The sequence below is a fragment of the Gopherus flavomarginatus genome, chromosome 6 (genome assembly GCF_025201925.1).
Source record: "Gopherus flavomarginatus isolate rGopFla2 chromosome 6, rGopFla2.mat.asm, whole genome shotgun sequence".
In the NCBI taxonomy this organism is placed as follows: domain Eukaryota; kingdom Metazoa; phylum Chordata; order Testudines; family Testudinidae; genus Gopherus; species Gopherus flavomarginatus.
This window is the reverse complement of record NC_066622.1, coordinates 95,481,792-95,501,257: the sequence shown is the minus strand read 5'-3', so window position 1 is coordinate 95,501,257 and position 19,466 is coordinate 95,481,792. Positions and strand designations below refer to the sequence as shown.

The 19,466-nt window shown below is 38.9% G+C and overlaps 1 protein-coding gene across 6 annotated transcripts in view; it reads right to left on the bottom strand.

The window, feature by feature from the left end:
- TET1 (tet methylcytosine dioxygenase 1) overlaps positions 1 to 19,466 on the bottom strand; it is a 127,625-nt gene that overhangs the window by 30,150 nt on the left and 78,009 nt on the right. For all 6 annotated transcript variants that reach the window (XR_007775138.1, XR_007775139.1, XR_007775140.1 and 3 more), the window contains 4 exons: positions 9,037 to 9,245; positions 7,088 to 7,238; positions 4,178 to 4,267; positions 3,654 to 3,791 (listed from right to left, as the gene is read on the bottom strand). Coding sequence is in view for 3 of the 6 variants with exons in the window: in XM_050959262.1 (XP_050815219.1) it covers positions 3,654 to 3,791; positions 4,178 to 4,267; positions 7,088 to 7,238; positions 9,037 to 9,245 (588 nt within the window). In the remaining 3 variants the exon portion in view is untranslated. The remainder of the gene's footprint in view (positions 1 to 3,653; positions 3,792 to 4,177; positions 4,268 to 7,087; positions 7,239 to 9,036; positions 9,246 to 19,466) is intronic.

The following is a 19,466-nucleotide window of genomic DNA, read 5'->3' as shown; positions in this document are numbered from 1 at the left end:
TACTGGTAGAACAGTGAAAAACATGCATGGTACTCCAGATTAAGTAACACTGATGCTATATAAAGAGGAATTATTGCCTTCTTAACCTGTGATATTATACAGTTGCATGTCTGGCATCTCCCTTGCTTGCAGTAGCTTTGGTTCACAGTATTATTCCAAAAAAGAAAAGTTTACTGCATTTTTCCCAACCTGAACCTCATTTTATTAATCTCTGTCATTTTTCTGATCTTTCTAGTTTGATATTTGGGGTGTGATTCTCTTCTTGCACCAGATTCAAAAAAGTATAATTTTGTTAACTTCAAATCACTGACTTATGGTTTACACTGTGTGCATGTGTCTAACAGAGAGGAGAATCAGGCCCTAGATTTGTACTTTATATCCTTTCAGTGTTTGCAGAGGATTCAAAGCCAAGAGAAGTTACATCTTAGTTCATTTTTTTGCTTCCTCTTTCAGATCATTGACAAAACTACTAAAATAAAATAAAACTCCTATGTTAACACTTGTGAAATCCAAACTGATTGCAGTGCCATTTATATTTATTCTTTGCCCATCAGCCATTTTTCAGGCTTTTTAAAAAGTAGTGTTGCTTATGTTTATTTGAATTTAATTTTTTTGTAATAAATGTATTAACACATGGTTTCTAATACTTCAAGAGGTCCCAATATGTCTCACCCACTATATGAGCTTCATGTATCATATTAGTATTCTATGTAGATCACAAAAAGTGATCAGACTCATATGGCATGATTTATTCTTCATGAACCTCCATGCTGCTTATTGTTCATGAACCAGAGTTATGAGATACTATTTGTGCTAGTAAAGAAGAAATCTTTAGGTACCCGTGTGCTGTTGTGAGAGTGAGAAAAGGCACTCTTGCCAAGCAGTGAAGACAGTGTGAAAAGAAGCTGAATGGGCAATTTGAAAGGTGCCATCATCTCTTCTTTTCTCACTAATTTCATTCAAAGCTAAGGAATGCTTCTGCAGTAGGGTCTGAAGCATGGCAGTTTCCTCACAGCCATTGACCCTCTCTGTGCAGGTATCTTTTGCTACCCTACCAACCTCTCCTTCCTATTCAGAAAGGCCAAAAGGAAACAGGCAGCAGCCCTTGGACCACAGAGTCACTTTCCTCCCTTGACTTTTTCCCCAGCCAGTGCCACAGACTGAATGGTATGAGTAGTCACCTATAATTGTAGTTGGTCTCCCCACTCATCCCACCCTTCACCCATTGTTAGAGGCACTGTCCAATAGGACATGAACCACCAGTACAATAGCTATTACTGCACTAGCCATGCTTTCATTAGTTACTTTGGAGCCATTCTTTGTAAAATCCACTGGGCCAAATGAATCCCTTGTGTAAATCCACTGATTTCAATGGATTTACACAGGCATGAAGTTGACCCATTTCAGCTAATCCTTTGAAACAACACAAATACTTAAGAAAAATTCAGATTGACACCTTTAATTCTTATACATCTGTCCTTGTGCCATTCAACTGTAATCATGGCTTCTGCCTCACCAGGGAACACTCTACCTGGTACCTGAATCATCCTAAGAAGATTGTTAAAAAGATTACAAAAGAGTCTGATGGAGTGAAAATGATGCTATATTTATTGGGTAAAAAAGGTGCTTTCATAAAGATAAAGTACATCCAATATTTCCAGATACACAGGTTAGTACATACCCTTGTAGAATTTCTAAGTATTTTTATACCACTACAGAGCAAACAGGAAATATTCACAGCTGCCCTCTGGTTAGCTTTTCCACATAAATATAGTTTTAATACCTTCATTTTTTTGCTCAAATGTGATCTCCACAGAATCAATTCCCATAAAATAAACTAGATTTAAATTGCTCTAGCTAAAGATGAAGTTAATAAAGAATATGATTACACAACTAATTTGATTTGGAAAATTTCACAGAACATACTGCATATGACAATATTCAAAGAAATACAGAAGCGTCCCTAATGAACGTTTCCTGGTGCTGAAATAACACCAATGACTCTAGATAAATAAATGTATATTCAGTTAATCCCAAAATGTTCTTTATAAGGAACCCATATTAATTTAAGATCATCTAAGACATTCCTACTCTAATATACTGTATTTTCCATCATCATCATCATTTCTCTTTTCAGGATCTATTCCTAAATAGGTGGTAGTAGACTTAAGTTCCATGTAATTATGTCTTTTAATATGAAATAATATTGTATGTACCAAAATAATCTTATTTTAGATAGAACCAAGTTATATTAGCATACAAATGTCAAATATACAGTTTAATCTCCAAAGGCAAGACACATTTTCAAATTCTGAATTCTTAAATCTTCCCTCTGAATTTCCACATTGAGGAAGTTCTAGTTCAATACAGTTACACTGAATATACTTTAATTAGTTTTATACTTTTCTGTAAGGTATATTTTGTGAATAAGCTATTTCATAATCTTATCTGAAGACATTCACTACTAGCAAAACACTACAAGTCAATTCAGGTTTGCTGTTCATGGATAGCCATTAAAGACTCTTACAGCCTTAAAGTCAGAGATCCCTATCCAACAAAGCACATGATTAACAGTAAGCATGTGAGTAGTTCCAGTTAAGTGACTGGGACTACTTACACACTTAATGTTGGGCACATGCTCAAGTAATGTGCAGGATTGGGCTATATTTCTTAAACTACAGGAATATGACATTAAATTTTAGATTTTCCAATTTTTGAAGAAGACACTAGCCCTAATTAAGGCAAAGATTTTACATATACTTTTAAATACAGAGATTATGGTTGAATGTGATTTCCAATGACATTCACAAAAGCATCCCGACTATGCAGGAAGTGCTTGTAATTAAACCTCACACTGCTGAAAACAATATATTTACAAAAGCATTCTTGGATTTATTTTGTTCTGAGCTTACCTGTCTTCAGGCTTCATTTTCTAAAAGGTTATTTAACAGAAATGGTGTTCCTTCTCTCACTTTTTTCCACTAATCATACAATGAACATCTATGGTATCAACTACATACCACGGAACGACAACTAGAGGCATTCCTTCCACACTGGGACTATGGGAGACTATCCCCCTTAATTAATACCACAAAGACTTTTTAAAATAACTTCAGCACATGCTCCATGATGTTACCTGGTCTATTTTCCTACCAACAGCTACACCAGCCTAGAGTCTCTCGGGCACCATGGTGATAAGGAAGGAGAGGCTGGTGAATGTGAAAACCGAGAGTGATAAAATGTGACAGATATGAGCTCATTTACATAAGAACTTCTTCTGCAGGAGCGTTATGCAATTCTTGGCTGCAGGGCATGTTTCTTTTATTTTACTTCGGACATCAAACCTTTATTTTGAATATGTTATCTGTCCTGAGGTAGACTGAGCATGCAGGACTTGTGTATCTGAGATAGCTGTAGGTATTTTATCCTAGATTGCACCCTTGCTTTTCTTATTCTGCAGAATAATAAGATGAATAATAATAAGACTTCTGCAGGCTAAGAATAAACACACCCAACTCCTGTGGATATTTATACAAAGATACACTCGTAATATTTTAGCACCTTAAATGCTTCATGCAAATGTATCACTAAATGAAGCAGCATTTAAAAATCACAACAGAGACAGCACAAATGAGAAAATGAAATGTACATACCACAGTGCTTCCATTGTGCATGTTGTGTGTGTCCTTATGGGCGTGGGCACAGAAATCTATACAAGCTGTAACACCAGAGAAAGGCCTACCATCCTTGGATCCAAGCCGACAGTCTGGGCCCATGTGCTCATTTTCCACCTAAAAATAAAATAAACTAGGTTTATTTGGAGATGGCACTGAGAAACTTCAGACTCCGTGGGACACACTAGTATTGATTTTTAACTAAATAAAGGTAATCAGGTAAACTGCTTTATCAGAAAGTAAATACTTTGTTGTGCAACTTGTAATTAACATGTGGCATTCAGTATAACACATTACTGAGACAAACAGCTGAGCCAGATTTAAAGAATTATTAGACTCCTATAAATAATAAAAACTCTCTAGTTACAAAATAATTTACCAGGGTTATTAATCTTCAAGGCATAATCTGAACAACAGTTGGGATCAGGAAGACATTTTCTCCAGGACACAGCATTACAAAATTAAGGTCACTTATCACCACTGCCTGAATCTCACAGACCTACCTGATTCTGAAAAGCATCAGGAGCAAGTTTCTTATAAAGTGGAGCCACATCAGTAGCTAAAGTTTGCAAATTATTTTCAAGATGTTCTTCCTATAGACAAAAATATTTACAGAGTTATAATTTACTTGGAACATTTAGCCCAGTTTGGAGAGGTACGGACACAAACCATCAAAGTCAGGAAATTCAAAATGAACATGGCTTCAATTTTATATTTTATTTATTTTACTTCTGTGGTTCCTATGGTTAAAATAAACCTGCTGTTTGACATGGCAGAGTGTTAAAACTGGTAAAAACACTGTAAATTAAAATAGTCAAACAAATAACAGAGTAGTAAACAATTCATGTTTGCTAGTGGATAGGGGGCACTACTTCATAATCAGTACATAACGGGTTAACTTCAGTTTTGTTTTCCCCTTCACTTGCACAGGTAGTCTAGGAAAAGCAATAAAGCAGACATTCCAGAGACAGAAGGGAATGCTAGCACACCCATGTGCTGAGTACTGGGAGAACCCCATCTCGGAGAATCTTTTTAATATGTTTTTGCTTGTGGAAACTCGTTTTGATGGTAAAAGATCTGCTCCACCTGAGAAATCCTACTCATTAGTGCTGCTTTATATCTGCAGAGTCATCCCACCAATTTAGAACATCATCTTCAACTCCTGTTCGGGAGATAGCTCCTCCCACTGCACCACAGCTGTTGATTGTTTTATCTGATAATGACTGCCTAGGGAGGTATGCACGGGTCTCAGTTAGGGCGTGGACTGAGGAGGTTTCTAATAGAGGGACAGGACTCTTTTCCTCATAGAAACAGAGCTATGAAAATTGGATAAACTAGATGCCTTCCCATGAGGGGGTAATATTTAAGCTCTATTACTTGCCCCAAAATGTGTGTGTTTTCCCTGAAGAATGGCCATCCCAAGAAAATCAGCAAGTGGCTGGGGAAATCGAAGAAGGCAGATGGAATAGGGTGACGTGCTCCTGATTATTTTTTTAAATGTGAAGACCAGACTTTTGCACTTGCAATTCCAGTTGCAGCCTTACAAACACATTACAAAGCAGCAAAGCATTATAACTTATGTTCTGCATGAGACTTTTCCTTCGGAGAATGCATGTGTAGCTACATGCACACATGCACGTTTCAGTCTTGAATTAGATTTACATAATGGCATCACACTGAATTCATACAATAATCAATTTATTATCTAGAGCTAATCCATGTTTCTTCTCTACTGTATTCTAGGTAACAGATCTTTAGTTTAAATCTATACTATATGCTATTCTTACCTAAATGTATTATCATACACTTCTTTACATTAAACCTCATCTGACTCCGTCCAGTGCCTCAAATGATCAAACGATCCAAATCTCTCTGTACATTGAATCTATCTTCTTCTTTATTTGCTATACCTCCTAGTTTTATGTCATCTGCAAAATGATCAATATCCAACATTTAGCTAAGATGAAGAAATACCTATTTGTTAGAATTAGTGACAAACCCAAAAGACGGGAATAAAGGTTTTCTGATGACTTTTCCCTGAACTTTTTCCTGTATTTTTTTTAAAATTGGAATTGGAACTCATTATCTGTGAGTGGAAAGGTGAAAAATGCAGGACTTATAGGAAATATTTAGCTTCAGTGGTATGCAGAAGATTTGGGTTTTTCAAGGCTGACTTTTGAGAAGGAATGAATGTCAAAACGCACAAAAAAGCATGAAAACACCCTTATTGTCTGAACCTGAACAAGTTGGATGTTTGGGTTCTGTGGCAGCAGTGGGTAGGACAGAGTAGCAGGAGAGGTTCACTGATGAAATAATATACAAGTATATATTGAATCCAATTACCTAAGAATAACGGCAACTTGCATATGATGTTTTTAAACAATATGTATTTTGAAGCATATCAGGATATCTGGTCAAGGTGCAAACAATCTTTTCCCTCAGACCTCCAGAGAGAAGTGAGGCTAGAGACAGCTAAGGTCAGAACAAAAGGAACCTTGAGGTTATTTTCACATTCCCTCATGCTGGGTGAGCAAGCATGTCACCGCATAAGACAGGAGTCAGCTGTCATTTTTAAGAGCGTAAGTTTAATGGTCTTCACCTTTCATTGTAAAAAGCTTCGCAACAGCATAAACAAATCCACCAGACACTTTTTAGTAGTCTACTTTTTGTATAATCAGTTTTTATATTTCCTGTGCTATACAAACTGTCCCTCATCAGTCATGTTCACATGCAATAATTAAACAATTATTTGACTGCACCATGTTTAAGGACATGTGTTATCTCAGGGTCTCATGGAGGCATGATACTCAAAAGAAAACCAGTCCATTATACATGGTAGACAGGAGAACCAGTCCATCAGCTGGGCTGACAGCAGTGTTAAAGAGGCAGAACCCAGAGAAGCCAATAATTTATTCTAACACAAGATAGGGAGACTGTACTACAGGAATGCAATCTTTGGGTGTCCAACAGAACTCTACTCTTTTTTATTTGGGTGAGCCCTGAATGGACACAATGTACAGGCATCTAGGAGTGAAGTCTGTAACAGCGTTTCTGAAGGTGTTACTCTGGTATTATTGCTTTTAAAAATATTTTTTTGTTCTATTAGATGTTCACATAGTACATTTCACATGAACACAAATAAAATTACATAGTGTTGCTAAACCTGCACCCAGGAACAAATCAAGAGACACACAATAGCCATATGAAAATAATTTTTAGGGCATTACATTGCATAGCAAGATACACTGAATTTTCATCAAGTGGTGAGAAAGGTAAACGTATAAGTTCTGTGGTGGAAGGGGCGCAGGCAAAGGTGAATGTATGCGTATGTGAGTGAGTAAGTGGACATCTGTAGACTCTACCACTAGTTCTCTAAACATTCCTATCAAATTCTTTTCAGAGAAAGAACTTACTTGTTTAGGGTCATCTGTGAGAAGTCTAAATTTCCTGGGGTTTTTGCTTCTGGCAAATTTACAGCCATTGAAATACATACTCCATGAACAGCCAAATGAGAATGAGGCTCCACAAGTTTCAGGATCAAGTCCTTGACATGCACAAGTGCGGCTACAAGACAGGTAATTACATGACAATCAGCCGGCAAAGCAGAAACTTTCTTTAGATACATAATTACTTACATGACTTTTATAATCCATAATGAAGTAACTGAATGATGTATAAATATTTCTGAAACCTTTAATCAGTTGTTTCTGTTAATAATTATCTATTTATGAAAGTATGATTGGCTTATTGTTCTTAAAGAGTCACTTACAAGTAACTCAAGCCTCAAAACTTTTATCTAACATGAAAATATATATCTCCTTGTTATATACCCACCCTACTGTAATTTTGACGTCTCCAGCTTTGACTAATTAAAAAAAAAATGCAAGTAAGTACCACTCTTATTATAGCTGTCCCGCAACCCAATAAATACTGTCCACAGCTCTGACTGTGTGTGGAACAAGTATATCGAAAGTCATCCACATTTTGAAATGAAAGCATGCTAACATGGAGAAACCATTAAAAATAAATTAGATTTAAGTCACTGAAGAGTTGTAAAAGGATTCTGATTACAGACAGGCCCTCCAAGAATCTGCACTGAGGCAGAGCTGCTCTTAGGGTCTCATCTGGCTGCTGTAAACTTTCCAGTCCATTTACCAACCAATGGGATGAATTAGTTTCATTTCTGATGTGCAAAGGAACATCCCAGGCTTGAGTGCCCAGGCTCTCTCACCTACAAAGCTCAAGAAGTTTGATCAGAACCTACTCTATTCTGAGCAGCACAGCATCAGTAGGAATGTAGCAGGGGTCCAACTAATGCAGAAGCTTAGAGCATGCAGGGAAAGGTTTTGTTTTTGTCTTTTTTAAAGTCTGGACATCTGTATAGAAAATTCGTGGAGAAAGAGAGAGACAGCCAGGCTTTTGGGGAGATGAGAACTGACTCGAAGAAGCCAAGCTGGTAACATTGCTCAGAGGATGGCTGAGCCATGGATGCCTGAAAAAGCAGACAGTTCTTTTATAGCTGGGTAGCTAGGAGAACTGTGCAGACAGTTGAGCAAGGTGAGTGTGGAATAGGACAAAACTACTGAAGTACGCTCTATTTCTGTCTTGAAAAAAAAAACAGTAAGAGGCCTCCATCATCCCCCCCAGTATCTTGGTGTCTGCATTTATTTCAGAAGTTCCATGTTGCAACATATAAAATAATGGCAATCTTCAAAAACAAACCCACAAAACAGTCCAATCAGGGGAAATCAAAATCAATACAAAATGTGGGTACAACTAGCTAAAAAGCATAAGACACTTACAATTTTCCATTTACAAGAGAGCTTGAAAACATTTTACATTTAATTTAAAAACCACCCCATTTAGAGACATTATGGGCTAGATTGTACCTGATATGACATGCACTGATAATGGGGTAGAGCCATACTGCCTGAGAGGGAAGTCCTGGAGCAACTCTACCACCAGGAGATGCAATTCCTCTGGGACTCCCACCATACAGAATAAGTTTACACACTGTGCTGTTCCTCAGGGAGGTGCAGTGTGCTTTCCACTCATAGTCCAGCCAAAACTGATACAGGGTGGCAGTCACATTTCTCCTCCTTCCCATCTCTTTGGGTGATGAGAGGCCTTGGATGTAAACAGAGGGAGCAGTCCGTGTACTCTCTTAGCACATGCATACCTGGTGCACAGTCTGACCCTTAGTGAATAACAGGAATTGAACATCACACTAAAATGACACCCAGTGGTTTGTGTTTTAAATAAGCTTATATATTTTGATTTTTAAATCAAATATGTTTCCTTTTATGCAGAACAACCTACAAAAAATAGGAGAAAATAAACAGGTGCTATGAACGTCACTTACTCTTCATTTAATGCACATCTACGGCTTGTGGGACAGCCGTATTTTCTGAGACTCTGTGTCAGTTCTTTATATAATGTATCAGCCAAAAGATGAGGAATCCCTTCCCAGGCCAAAATCAGAATCACTATGACGGCAGTTTGGCAGTGATGTCCTGCACGCTGACGTACCAAGCACAGCAACTTTTCCTCATCACTACTTCTTCGTATCACCTGCAAGAATCATTTTATTCATTCTTAGATAGGAAAGGATAGGATATATTTCTAAGATCTTGATGCCACATCTTTACTCGCAAAATAAACCCTTACTGACTCACCATATCATCTTATTATGCATTACTAAATAAATAAATTAGATTCAAAACAAAAAACAAAAAAACAAACCAAAATACTTAAACAACAGCTATGTATGTACTTCTCCCATTGAAGTCAACAAGAGTAATTTTTGGGACCTGTCCAATTAACTTCAATGCAAGTTGCATGCATTTAATTAACAGCAAAATTGAGCCCTAACACTGTTAAACAAGCTAGCAAAAAACAAGAAGAGCCAAGGTTAATGTTCTATAAACTTGGAACTTCCTAACTTTAGCTCATTAATATCACAAGCTTAATATTACTGAAGTATCAGAGGGGTAGCTGTGTTAGTCTGGATCTGTAAAAGCAGCAAAGAATCCTGTGGCACCTTATAGACTAACAGACGTTTTGGAGCATGAGCTTTCATGGGTGAATACCCACTTCGTCAGATGCATGTAGTGAAAATTTCCAGGGGCAGGTATATATATGCAAGCAAGCTAGAGATAATGAGGTTAGTTCAGTCAGGGAGGATGAGGCCCTGTTCTAGCAGTTGAGGTGTGAAAACCAAGGGAGAAGAAACTGGTTCTGTAGCTGGCAAGCCATTCACAATCTTTGTTTAATCCTGAGCTGATGGTGTCAAATTTGCAGATGAACTGAAGCTCAGCAGTTTCTCTTTGAAGTCTGGTCCTGAAGTTTTTTTGCTGCAGGATGGCCACCCTAAGGTCTGTTATAGTGTGGCCAGGGAAGTTGAAGTGTTCTCCTACAGGTTTTTGTATATTGCCATTCCTAATATCTGATTTGTGTCCGTTTATCCTTTTCCGTAGAGACTGTCCAGTTTGGCCGATGTACATAGCAGAGGGGCATTGGGGCAATGTATATTACATTGGTGGACGTGCAGGTGAATGAACTGGTGATGGTGTGGCTGATCTGGTTAGGTCCTGTGATGGTGTCGCTGGCGTAGATATGTGGGCAGAGTTGGCAGAGGTTTGTTACATGGATTGGTTCCTGAGCTAGAGTTACTATGGTGCGAAGTGCAGTTACTGGTGAGAATATGTTTCAGGTTGGCAGGTTGTCTGTGGGCGAGGACTGGCCTGCCACCCAAGGCCTGTGAAAGTGTGGGGTCATTGTCCAGGATGGGTTGTAGATCCCTGATGATGCGTTGGAGGGGTTTTAGCTGGGGACTGTATGTGATGGCCAGTGGAGTCCTGTTGGTTTCTTTCTTGGGTTTGTCTTGCAGTAGGAGGCCAGACGTGTACCCAGAAGCCTCCCTGATTGAACTAACCTCATTATCTCTAGCTTGCTTGCATATATATACACCTGCCCCTGGAAATTTCCACTACATGCATCTGACGAAGTGGGTATTCACCCACGAAAGCTCATGCTCCAAAACGTCTGTTAGTCTATAAGGTGCCACAGGATTCTTTGCTGCTTTTAATATTACTGAAACATTCTGTATTAATTGTGGATTTCTATTCTTTATGCTGCAATGCCCTAGATTTGAAACATTCTAGCAGGAACCACTACTGCCCAAAGAGGTCCCACAATCATGGGCTCTGAAGAGGACCATATCTTACCCTCTTCTGTGGAAAATATTTCTGTATTGCACTCTGGGCTGTGTAAGAAATCAGGAAATTTTTTCTGTGCCCCATTGGGTAGAAACAATCAGGAAGATGGGTTAAAAAGGAAATAATTATAGGGGAAAATGACAATCCTGGTATAATTGATCCACTGAAAACCTAACCTCTCCTGTGAATTGATATTGTAATGACAAGACTACCTCTAAAAAGTAAAATGCAGGTACATAAAAGAACATATCACAAAATTACATATACTTATGTGTTAGGATAGTTTCTATAGTTATTACTGGAGATCATATAATTAGAAGAAAGCAGTGAAAAAAGAGGTACATTGTTTTCTCCCTTTTGGCAATAAAACTATGAGTAAGACTTTTCCTTGATGCTGTTTATGTCAATATAGGCCTTAAAATAACTTTAAGAGAACTTGGAAGTTAGACTGTGTTCTGTTGGTCACATAATTTAATAAGTTAGCCAACTTCACTCATTTGATATCGCATACTGAAGACTAGACAGAATACAGGATCATATTATTTGTGATGCTGCAGAAAGGGGAAAAAGGGATACTAAATACCTCTAGTATCAGAGAGGTAGCTGTGTTAGTCTGGATCTGTAAAAGCAGCAAAGAGTCCTGTGGCACCTTATAGACTAACAGACGTATTGGAGCATGAGCTTTCGTGGGTGAATACCCACTTCATTGGATGCACCTCTAATTCCTCTGTATTTAAATTGTAAATTTTTTAGGGCAGGGACCATCTTTTTGTTGTGTGTTTGTATAGCACCTAGCACAGCGTACTCCCAGGAAAATTCTGTGCCACTGTGCACATGCAGAATTCATGTCCCACCCAAGAATATTTTTTTCTCTGCAGAAAATATGTTCTGCTGGAGAGGGGCTGCAGTTATGCCTTTCGCCCATTAGGGGCTGCTGTGTTGCCAGAACAAAAGACAGCTACTCCTGGGTGGGAGAAGCCTTGCAGATAGGGAAGAGAAGAAGCTGTGTTCCTCACATAATCCTCCCCGTGGGGCCAGGTGGGGAGCAACAGGATAGGGGGAGACAGGCAGTGTGGGGTACATGAGGCTGCTGGGGGGAGGTCACAGGAACCCCAAATTCAGATGGGCTAATAGGGAGGATAGATTGGGGCAGAGGCTGAATGGAAGTGGGGGAGCAAAGACAGGGGGAGTGGGTGACTGAGTGAGAGTACAGGGCCACATGGGCTGAATGGGGGGTGCAGAGACACATGGGAATGGGGCGGGGGCCACAGGGCCACTTGAGGATGCGGGAGGGAGTGGCTGACTAAGGGTGCAGGGCCACATGGGAACAGGGGAGCAGAGGGCTGCAGGGCCACATGGGGATGGGGAAAGGAGGGATGGCTGAGTCGGGGTGCACGGACAAATGGGGACAGCAAGAGGGGTTGCAGGGACACGTTGGGATGGGGTAGATGTGCCTGACTGAATGAGAGAGGCTAGGGGTCAGCCGGGGTCTGTATGGGGGACGCTTCCCAACTCCCTAACAATCTCTACCCACCCCGCCCAAAAAAACCCTGTTCCATACTTCTCCCATCCACACCCAACAACCTTCCAAGTTCACTCCCAGGCTGCTTCCCAACAATTACTTCCCTCTCTCTCAGCTCCTCCTTTACCCCTGACTCTCCCAAGCCTTTGGACTGTTTCTAAGGGGGGCAGCAAATACATTTCTGTATTGTAGTTTAAATGAATTATTACTCAAAGTTCTGTATTAATATGCCTAGTAAGGAATCTATTTGTCAAAAAACATTTCCTGAATCTTTTTTGTTGTCTGTAGTGTTACAGACATATTTCCTGACAAGTATTTTTAAATAAATTATCAAAATAATTGAAAATGGCATCATTATATTGTGTTATTTTGACAAATAAAATATGTAGAATTGTAAAGTATCATGCACAGAATTTTTAAATTTTTGGCACAGAATTCTCCCAGGAGTAACAATGAGGTCCTGGTCCATGCCTAGTAATACAAATAATAATAGATAATCAGGAGTACTATTGACTTTATAAGACATGCAAAATTAAGGAAAAATTTGCTTGCTATCTTACTCCTATCTGTTCATTAGGTATTTGCCATAATTAGAGTCAAAGATACATTATGTAATAAACAACAAATAACTAAATAATAACAGGTAGATTCAAATTAGCTTGGCAAGGACTTGTATTCTCCAAATAAAACTGATGGGGTACAGCGGTCTCTCCATAGGGCATTGCCATTCCCACTGAAGGGTCAAGGTTCCATTTATGAGTTTAAATAACCACATAGTAGGAGCTTGGACCTCTCATGGGTAATACTGGGACAAATCTCCTCTTCACAGTCCATTCACACCCAAAATTGAACTATTGAGAGGTAATCCCCACACCTGTTGCAGACATTTGATCCTTAAACTGCTGATATTCTGTTCCAGTATCTGTGTGAGAGAGCAAATCAACCAACCAGTTTATTTACCTGACTATCCCCTTTTGCTAACTAGGATTATCTGTTACAAAGGACAAGTAGTACAGAAATCATATATATGAACCCTAATGTTGTGAGAAAGTCATGAATCACATATGCAGTAACAAGCATGTACAGGCACAGAATGGCAACCGTGACATCATGACAGAAATACAAGCAATAATATACAAAGACACAATCATTCATTACACTACACTACACAGAAAACCCAAACATTCAGCATGTGGGCAAGATAGTGCAAATGCAAGAAGGCAAGAGGCCTTCACCTGCCCATATGATACTTTTAATGTCTGGGTCAACATGTGGGTTGCCTATCAGATTAATGACCCAGCCTCCTTGTTGTTGCCACACGAGTCTAACTGTAGTACACGATCCTTGACCAAGTCATCCATAAGCATATGAAACATTCTGACTAGTTAATGTGAGGGGCTAGCCTCCTTTGCAGTTTCCCTGAAAACTCACAAACAGAGGGTGTTGAACACATTTAATATTAATGGATTCAGAGGCAAACTGTGCCAGTTTAGTTGGAAAAGTAGGCACTATGCTCACTTGTGGTAAGAGAAAGGCAGCTTCAAATAATTTAAATTGAAAGCTGAATAATACACGTAACAAACACTGATATACCTTAAATTTAACAAAAAGCCTACTAAGTACTTCTAATTGCAGTACCAATCCTCAAAAACAGTCCTGGTAGTGACTAAGCAACCACAATTTGTTACATAGACAAAATAACAAGAGTAGGAAAATACTTCATTTTCCATTTGGTCTAGGTTGGAAGTATTTACAGGAAGTTTATTGTGCCTGATATACAATAAAAATAATTTAGAATTCATGACAGTTAATATTTAATAAACTTTTTAAAAACATAGTTCTTCCAACTCAACAAGAGAAGGAGGATTTAATTTAATTGTTCAATATAAAATATAATGTTTCTAGTCTCCCTAGTCTTTCTCTTTCTCCAGCTTCATAACTGGTATGAGAAAGGTTAATACCTCAGTTTCTCAGTGCAAAAGAAAGTTGTCCTTTGTGAGCTCTAATACCTTTCTAAACTGCAAATGTACAGTTCAGAAAATATGATGGACAGGAAAATAATTTATAGAGCCATCATACCTCCCTGGAGTGCAAGATGACTGGAATTTGCTTCTTTATGTATGCAGAAAATAATGTGATACCTTTATTGGCCCCCGAAACCACATTATAATACATTGCCTTTCAGGTCATAAAGATGGCAAATAGATTTATCAGTTGTCTGAGTTTTATTTTTGTGGCTCTTCTGAAATTATGAGTATACCATATGCTCTTAATTGTATTGTGTTGGTTTGATTTCTGCAGCCTTAGTGACTTCTGCTCTTTGTATCCAATGTAAGGTACTTTTCTCGCCTGGTAATCTAGTTGGAATTCACCATGAGGCTAAATAGATACGTTCGGTTCCTCCCTGCCAGCAGATGGTGACAGTGCTGCTAGAATTCTGGTGTAACGTAATTCCCCATATAAGTAGAGCATGCCAGCTCACATTCCACAGCTGACTGGTTGAAATCAGTAAAAAACAAACCCTGTCTCTATTAAGACCTACTCATTCCACAGCAACACCATATCCAACTTTAATTCACATAATAGCAAACATTAGTGGGATGTCTGCACGGCTTGAGGGCAAATCCAGCAAACAAAGTTAGCAGGTAATTCTTGCAATATATCAACCCTTCCAGCGAGGCAAATTGCCAGAAAGAAAGAAAGAAAGAAAGAAAGAAAGAATGTCTTAAGTCTCAGAGTGACTTAACTGTGAGCTCTATTACATCCTTTTATTCATGGATTCCCAAAGAATTATTTGCAGGCCAAGAGCAGCATGTTGAGCTCTATAATACACAGGGCTGCCCAGAGAATTCAGGGGGGCTGGGATCTTCAGCGGCGGGAGGCCCCCCCTTCAGCGATAATTCGGCCACGGGGGGTCCTTCCGCTCCGGGACCCACCACCAAAATGCCCCAAAGACCCGCAGCGGGGGGCCCCTGCCGCCGAATTACTGCCAAAGCAGGCCCCGCCGCTGGGTCTTCAGCAGTAATTTGGAGGCGGGGGTTCCTTCTGCCCCGGGGTGGAAGGATCCCTGGCCACCAAAGACCCGGAGCGGAAGAAGCTCTGCAGGCCCCGTAAGAGTTTTCTGGGGCCCGCGGAGAGAGTGAAGGACCCTGCTACAGGGGCCCCAAAAAACTCTTGTGGGGGACCCTGCGGGGTCCGGGGCAAATTGTCCCACTTGCCCCCCTCTCTGGGCCTCCCTGATAGCACACCTCTCCAGGACTTACAATACAGCCTCGACTATTATAATGTAGGTGCAAGTCAGCTGTCCACTGTTTTTCCCCATGTGCAGGGATGGGCTTCTGGAATCCTGGGTATTAGCCAGCTGGACTGCTCCTCCTTCCTTCCATGGGATTTGTTCTTACAAGTGGGACCCTAAAACATTCCAACATCATATTATTTTCCAATGCACTCTGAGATCAGAAGTAATGTGGCACTTGACTTCTGACCAGGCATTCTACAAAGCAAGTAAAATCAAGGTTTCACTTGATTTCTGAGGAACACTTAATGTACTAGTTTTGGCCTATAAAGTCCTAGATGATTTGGGTCCTCACTACTGAGGAGACTACCTCTCTCGCCGTGCAACAGGAGGCAGTACAGGGTTTCTCAGTGAGAAATTCTGAGCTCTGGAATCCACTTTCTGCATTGATTCCTCTGGACCTAGATTTCATAACCTTCAAGATACCGCACAAATCTCACCTGTAATCCCAGCTGTTTCCTGGGCAGAACAGAGGATGCTACAGAACAGGGTAAGGTTACAAAAGAAGACATAATATTATGTTGGTTGTTAGGGAGATTAACAAGTATAGTTTTGAGGATTATAACCTATTGAACTTATTTTGTTTGGTAAGGTTTGTTTTTAATTGTATTTAATGCATCTAGAGTTTATGAGAGGCAAATAAATAAACTAAAATATGTACTAAAATAGGACTAATGAATTTAACAAAGTATCATCACAGATGGCATTTTAAATCCTGTAGCCTGCAAAATATGCCCAAACTGAGCTAGGCAAAAACTTTATGCTTCACCAAAATATACCAATTCAGTGGGGAAGGATGCTATTCCACTCAATGGAACTGATTGAGAACTGGGTACTCGATGTCACTTAAAAATCCTAACTGCACTGACTTAATCTGTGACAGGAAACAAATGCAATCAATCATTAATCCTAGTATTAATAAAAATCAGTGAGTAGTGATATCCTATTGGATGAGTAGAGAAATCAAATTTTACAAATGTCAGTCCTAGATATTGGCTAACTTGCTTTAGACTGAAGGTCGAATGGTAAAATTGTTGCTAACGTTCAGTTACTTTTACCACACCAAGACAGTGTATCTGTGTTCAGATTTTTAAAATGTTACATCTTTTCAACATTTTACTTTGTTGCACTGAACAAGTATGATGTAATTCAATCAAATATACAAAGAAATACTATTTTTAAAATGGCACTTTCAGATTTGTTTTGATGATTTGTCATTTAGGGCACCCTTTTTTTTTTTACTGCTATTAATATCAGAGAGATTTCTAATTTCTCAGTTACATTCAAATGCCTGCTTGTATCAAATGCTTTACTGAAATCTAAATAACTTAAGACCACTGCATTCAATTTTACTATAAACTGGTAATTATCTGAGTGACTGGCATGATCTATAAATAAGAATCCATACTGCTTATTGTTCATCAAGTTTTACTCTTAAGTGCTTACAGATTGACTCTCTTATTGTTTGCTTTAGTACTGGACCAAGAATTAAAGTTACTGTCATAAACAGATAGTTAAGGGTTAATGCCTCTTTTACCTGTAAAGGGTTAAGAAGCTCAGTAAACCTGGCTGACACCTGACCAGAGGACCAATAAGGAAACAAGATACTTTCAAATCTTGGTGGGGGTAAGTCTTTTGTTTGTGCTCTTTGTTTTGGGGGTTGTTCGCTGTTGGGACTAAGAGGGCCAGACGTCAATCCAGGCTCTCCAAATCTTTCTGAATCAGTCTCTCATGTTTCAAACTTGTAAGTAATAGCCAGGCAAGGCGTGTTAGTCTTATTTTTGTTTTCTCAACTTGTAAATGTTCCTTTTTTGCTGAGAGGATTTTACCTCTGTTTGCTCTAACTTTGAACCTAAGGCTAGAGGGGGTTCCTCTGGGCTATATGAATCTGATTACCCTGTAAAGCATTTTCCATCCTGATTTTACAGAGATGATTTTTACTTTTCTTTCTTTAATTAAAAGCTTTCTTTTTAAGAACCTGATTGATTTTTCCTTGTTTTAAGATCCAAGGGGGTTGGATCTGGACTCACCAGGGATTGGTGGGGGGAAAGGAGGAGGGATGGTTAATTTCTCCTTGTTTTAAGATCCAAGGGATTTGGATCTGTGTTCACCAGGGAATTGGTGAAGTGCCTCAAGGCAATCCAGGGAGGGGAAAGTTTTGGGGGGGACAGAGAGTGCTCTAGACACTGGAATTCTGGATGGTGGCAGTGTACCAGATCTAAGCTAGTAATTAAGCTTAGAAGTGTCCATGCAGGTCCCCACATCTGTACCCTAAAGTTCAGAGTGGGGAAGGAAACTTGACAGTTACACCAACTGGTTGATCATTTCTTGGATTACTCTTTTTATGCATCTTAAAAGATGAACAGTACATTTTCCCCTCCCTCATTTGAGTGTTGTAAATGAGTTAAATAAGAGAGTTAAACAGTTTCCTTGGCTAGCCTTTATGAAACCTTAGATCGGGGTAGGTAACCTATGGCACACGTGCCAAAGGTGGCACGCGAGCTGATTTTCAGTGGCACTCACACTGCCTGGGTCCTGGCCACCTGCCAGGGCAGCTCTGCATTTTAATTTAATTTTAAATGAAGCTTCTTAAACATTTTAAAAACCTTATTTACTTTACATACAACAATAGTTTAGTTATATATTATAGACTTATAGAAAGAGACCTTCTAAAAACATTAAAATTTATTACTGGCACGCGAAACCTTAAATTAGAGTGAATAAATGAAGACTTGGCACACCACTTCTGAAAGGTTGCCAACCCCTACCTTAGATGCATGTATTCTTTCACTGTTTATCAGTTCTTTTCATCAACATCAAACATACAACAGCAGTAATAATCTAATAAAATTCTCATTACAATATAACATAAATTCCATATTCTCAATGTTTTATTAAAGACTGAGATGAAGTTACTGAGTGTTGCAGCAAACATGAACACTCTAATATTGAATTCCTCATCTCTTTTAACTTTGGTTCTGATCTCTGCTTGACTTGTTATTTACCCCTAATATACTTTTAAAACTAAATTTATTTCCTGTAGTTAATTCATTTTTCAAGTTTGCCTTTCAACTTTTCAAATTTTTATTGATACCACATACTCATGTCTTCCTCCTTTCCTTTTTTATTAATTTCACTATTATAATTTCTCCGCTTCCCTTGGTCATCAAAGTAATCACAGCAGCATTTTCTTATTCTTAGGTAAGACAACTGCTTCCTGACATTTATCTGTTACAGTATCTCTTAGGCTCTTCCATTCCCTCTGCATCACTTTGCTTCCAGATATTTGTACACCTGGGTCCTCCTTGCCTGCCTCTGCACTAGTTCATCTGATTTTCTACATTGTCGGACAGTTAGTATATCTGTTTACTTAAATGGTCCTCCCTCAACAGAACAGATTGTTACAATTATGCAGAATAGGATGGTTGTGTTTTCAATTGTAAATGAATTGGCAATTAAAGTGCTTAAAATCAATCTCATCTTACTTATTATTTACATTGGACCATATGTATACAGGATATTAAAGGAGATATGCTATGAACGTATCAAAGCTAGTTGCTAAATTTGCTTTCCAGATTGCAGAAAGTGCAGAAATTAGTTGGCAAAACCTCTCCCAAGAGTTTTTCTGATATTACTTATGATGCTAGTGATGCAACTGACAAAATAAGAAAGTAAATAATCTTTTGCTACCATCTGATTAATTTTGCTCCTTACTGTATAGAAGAGGGAGAAAGGAAATCAATATTTGCAGGATGTGA